This window comes from Chrysochloris asiatica, unplaced genomic scaffold (assembly GCF_000296735.1).
Source record: "Chrysochloris asiatica unplaced genomic scaffold, ChrAsi1.0 scaffold00355, whole genome shotgun sequence".
NCBI classification, from domain to species: domain Eukaryota; kingdom Metazoa; phylum Chordata; class Mammalia; order Afrosoricida; family Chrysochloridae; genus Chrysochloris; species Chrysochloris asiatica.
Genome location: NW_006408873.1, coordinates 250,394 through 255,000, shown reverse-complemented (window position 1 = coordinate 255,000; position 4,607 = coordinate 250,394). Strand labels below are relative to the sequence as shown.

The 4,607-nt window shown below is 45.6% G+C and overlaps 1 protein-coding gene across 1 annotated transcript in view; it reads left to right on the top strand.

Moving 5' to 3' along the window:
* The first annotated feature begins 747 nt into the window (after window positions 1-747).
* DEPDC1B (DEP domain containing 1B) overlaps window positions 748-4,607 on the top strand; it is a 96,295-nt gene continuing 92,435 nt past the window's right edge. Inside the window, exon 1 of the mRNA XM_006876136.1 lies at window positions 748-831. Within this exon, the coding sequence (XP_006876198.1) occupies window positions 784-831 (48 nt within the window). The 5' untranslated portion in view covers window positions 748-783. The remainder of the gene's footprint in view (window positions 832-4,607) is intronic.

Sequence of the window (4,607 nt, the reverse complement as noted above, 5' to 3'; positions counted from 1 at the left end):
TTCCAGCTCTTAGTTGCTCTTATAAGGAGCTCTGGTAGCGTAGTGGTTGCAGGTCGGGTTGGTAACCTCAAAATCAGCAGTTTGAAACTACTAGCTGTTCACCTTTCTGCTACTGAAAAGATTTACAGCCTCAGAAACCCTATGCAGGGTCGCTATGAATTGGAAGCGACTCCAAGGCATACAACAACCAAGTTGCTCTTACATGGTTGGCTATCAACACCCGTATGACCAAGTGTTTTTTGTCTACTTTCTTAAATGTCCTTCCACTCCAGCAGCGGTCAACTCGCTCCATTTCAGTATACTCTTCTCCCAATCCTTAACCGTGCACTTGGAAGGGCAGACAGGGATTTTCCTGTCGAGTCCAGCAGGGATACAGCCACTAGAATAACACACTTGTACGGATCCTTTTGCAGAGAAAGCGTGTGTTTGTGCACGAAGGTGGGGACGTTAGCTGCGCTCCAGGCCTGGGAGGCGGTCCACGCTGACGGCCCAGCCCACTCAGTCTACACCAGACCCCAGTGTGCGCACCGTGTGTGTGTGTGTGTGTGTGTGTGTGTGTGTGTGTTTGCGATCCCTGGTATCCGCACCCACAGTTGAGCTGCCGCTAGATCCTCCACCAGGTGCGTCCCGGCGTACGGGTGCCCGCGACGTGCAATTCCCGTCACGTGGCGACCTGGCGTCCAATCAGCGTCCGGAGCCTGCAGGCTCGCGATTCAAACTGCAACTCGGCCAGCTAGGGAAATCGGCGTTGGTGTTGTAGCAGCCACAGCTCTCGTGCGGTCCATGGAGCACCGCATCGTGGGTCCTGGGCCGTACCGGGCCACCAAGCTGGTGAGTAAGTTTGCGGGGGCCCTACGATGCCCCAGTCTACCCGTGGACAGCGTTCTCCTCAGTTCTCGCTTCTGTTGTGAGGCTGGGCCGGGGGTTTGGAGGCAGGACGTGCTGCAGTTTTCTGAACGATGCTCGAAGAAACGCCAGTGGACTTGGAGTCCAGCCTGTCGGGGGTGGGTGTAGCTTCATTCCCCAGATGTTGGCTGAGTTATAGCCCCAAAGCGGTGCCTTCGGATTTAAAGCCTCTGGTGACCCCTTTGTCTTCCGGAATCTAACGCCTGCAGCTGGGAGAGGGAACATCCTCAACTTCTGTAATGTGCCTTGTTTGCTTCAATTGTGCAGGGTGTGTCCCCTTCCTGAGTGACACTTGTGGTGACACTTGACAGTTCTTTCTAACGGTGCTCAGAACAGAAGTGGGTTCCTGGTCACATTTCCACCCTCACATCTCCTCCCTTTTCAAATTTCTGTCAGCACCAGCATAAACGAGTTATGCAGAATGCAAGGTGTTGAACCTTTGCAGACCCTGCTGGCCCAGGAACTGCCTTTTCTCCTACTAGAAAAGCGTTGCTATTCAGAGTTCTGAGATATATGTATGACCCAGAGCAAATCAGTGTAGTGTTTTCTTTTTCAAAAGAATTGCCATAATAGAGTAAGTGGTGGCAACCTGGTACCGTGCGTGTTTTTGTAAAGGCCTTTGAGTTGGTTCCGACTCATAGCGACCTCAGCATTGGGTTTTTGAGACTGTAGATCTTTGCCAGAATGGAAAGCCTCCTCTTTCTCCCGTGGAACTGCTGGTGGGCTCTGACCTCCAATCTTGTGGTTTGCAGTCAGTGCTTATCCAGATTTTTATTGGGCTTTTTATAAAACTTAGTGGTAATTTGTGAGGATGGTACCTCTCTCCTGCCTCTCACCACTTCTGGCACATTAATTTGGGAATTAGTATCTTGTACCCTAATTATAAGGAGTCTTGGCGTGGCGCTGTGGGTTAATGCGCCAGACTGTAAGCCGTTTGAACTGTGAGGTCGGCGGTTCAAACTCACCAGCTTCTCCTCGGAAACTCTTTACAGGGTCGCTATGAGGCTTTCTGCTCTCGTACAGATTTACAGCCTCGGAAACCCTGTACGGGGTCGCTATGAGTTGGAACCGACTCCACGGCACATCACAACAACAACAGTGGGTCGGAATAGACTCGACTGGAATTAACAACAACTAACCCTAATGATATGTTGGGAACCAAAAGAATCAAACTTTAACTCAATATGAGACATACCAGGGGACTTCAAAAAGTTCGTGGAGAAATGAAACTAAAAGATAGTGGAATCTTTTTCCATGATTTAACTAGTCCTCCTTGTTGTTGTTAATTGCCGTCGAGTGGGTTCCAACCCAGAGCAACCCTGTATAGTGTTTCCAAGTAGCAGCTGGTGAGCTTGTGTTTCAAAGTGCATTAGTGCATAGCACCGAATCGAGACTCTAATCCTCCTCCTTGTTGTTGTTGTTATGTGCCATGGAGTCGGTTCCGACTCATAGCGACCCTGTACAGGGTTTCCGAGGCTGTAAATCTTTACGGGAGCAGAAAGCCTCATCTTTTTTCCGCAAACAGTTGGTAGTTTCCAACTGCTGACCCTGAGGTTCGCAGCCCGACTCGTAACACCTATGCTACCAGAAATCCAGAGCTTCTTAATCCTCCTTGTTGTTAAGTACCGTCAAGTAGTGACCCTGAACAGGGTTTCCGAGGCTGTAAATCTTTACGGGAGCAGAAAGCCTCATCTTTCTCGCGCGGAGCAGCTGGTAGTATCCAACTGCTGACCCTGAGGTTCGCAGTCCGACTCATAACCACTACACTACCAGATCTCCTTAATCCTCCTTGTAGGCGTGTGTATATTATCCAATCACAGACAGCATTATACTTCAAAATAACTCATTAACTTCAAAATAATCACAGACAGCATTATACTTCAAAATGACTCTTTAAATGTTCTATTTGATCATGAACGTGACGCCATTCCTCTTCAATTTGTAAACCATGTGATTTCCAGATTCAGAATGGCCAATACCAGTCAATTTCAGTGCATTAGTACTTAGGATATCAATCTTTATGCATTCCATTTTATTTTTGATAATTTCCAATTTTCCAAGATTCATACTGCGGACATTCCATGTTCCAATTATTAATGGGTGTTTACAGTTGTTTTTCTTAATTTTGAATTGTGCTTCATCAGCAAATGAAGATCCTGAAAGCTTTACTCCATTTGAGTAAATGTTCCACTTTATTTTGAAAAGGCAGCTCTTCTTCAGTGGTATTTTGAGTGCTTTCCCACCTGAGGGGCCCATCTTCTGGCACTATATCTGACAGTATTCTGGTGCTATTCATGATACTTTAATATTCTTGTGCTGATAGCGTTCCACTATTATTCATAAGGTTTTCAGTGGCTAAACATTTGAAAGTAGTTTGTCTCTCCTTCTTCCTAGTCTGTCTTTGTCTGGAAGCCCATCTGAAACGTGTCTGCCATGGGTCAGCTTTAGAACTGCCAAGTGTGTTCATCACTTTTGATTTTCTAACTCTAGGTCTTTGCATATTTCATTAAATATTTTACTTTGTCTCTTCATGCTATCCATTGAAATTCTCTGTTCAGCTTTTTTACTTCAATATTTCTTCCAGCTGCTTTTAGCTTCTGTACGTTCAAGAGCAGGGTTCAGAGTCTATTCTGTCATGCACTTTGGTTGCTTCTTTCTTTCCTGTCTTTTTAATGGCTTGTTACTTTCTTCATATATGATGCTCTTGATCCCACATCTCCTTTGGTTTTTCGGTCATTAGTTGTTAATGTGTGAAATCTGTTCTTGAGATGGTCTCTAAATTCAGATGGAGTATGCTCAAGGTCATACTTTGGCCCTTTTGGAATTGTTCTCATTTCTTCAGTTTCAACTTGAACTTGTATATGAACATTTGATGGTCTGTTCTATAATTGGCCTTTGGCCTTGTTTTGGCTGATGATACTGAGCTTCACCATAATGTCCTTCCCACAGATGTAGTCCATTTGATTCCGTGTTTTCCATCTTGGGAGGTCCATGTGTAGAGTTTTATTTCCAGTGAATAGGTCATTGATATTGCACAATTCTATCATGGGCTCTCTGGCATCATATCTATCCCAAGGCCATGTTTTCCAACTACCAATCTTGTTTGCCCTGTCTTTCCATTCCAATCACAAGTAAATATCAATTCATTTTGACTGCATGCTTGATCAATTTCAGTCTGTAGAAGTTGGTAAATATCTTCAGTTTCTTCATCTTTTGCATTAGTGGTTGGTGTGTCAATTTGAATAATAGTTGTAGTAACTGGTTTTCCCTGTTTGCTGTTGTTAGGTGCCATCGAGTCAGTACCGACTCATAGTGACCTTATTTATGCACAGCAGAATGAAACACTGCCCGATCCTGGGCCAACCTCACTACTGTTGCCACCTATCATTGACAGCATTGTATTTCAGGATTCATCTTGAAACATTCTTTCTGATGATGACTGCAATGCCATTCCTCTTCCATTTGTCATTCCCGGCATGGCAGATCAATTCAGAGCAGCCAGTACCAGGCCATTTCAGCACACTAATGCCTAGTAATCGGGCTGCGAACCGCAAAGTCAGCAGCTTGAAACTACCAGCCGCTCCGCAGGAGAAAGATGAGGCTTTCTGCTCCTGTAAAGATTTACAGACTCGGAAACCCTGTACAGGGTCGCTATGGGTCGGAACTGACTCGACGGCACTTAACAACAACAACAACAAAGC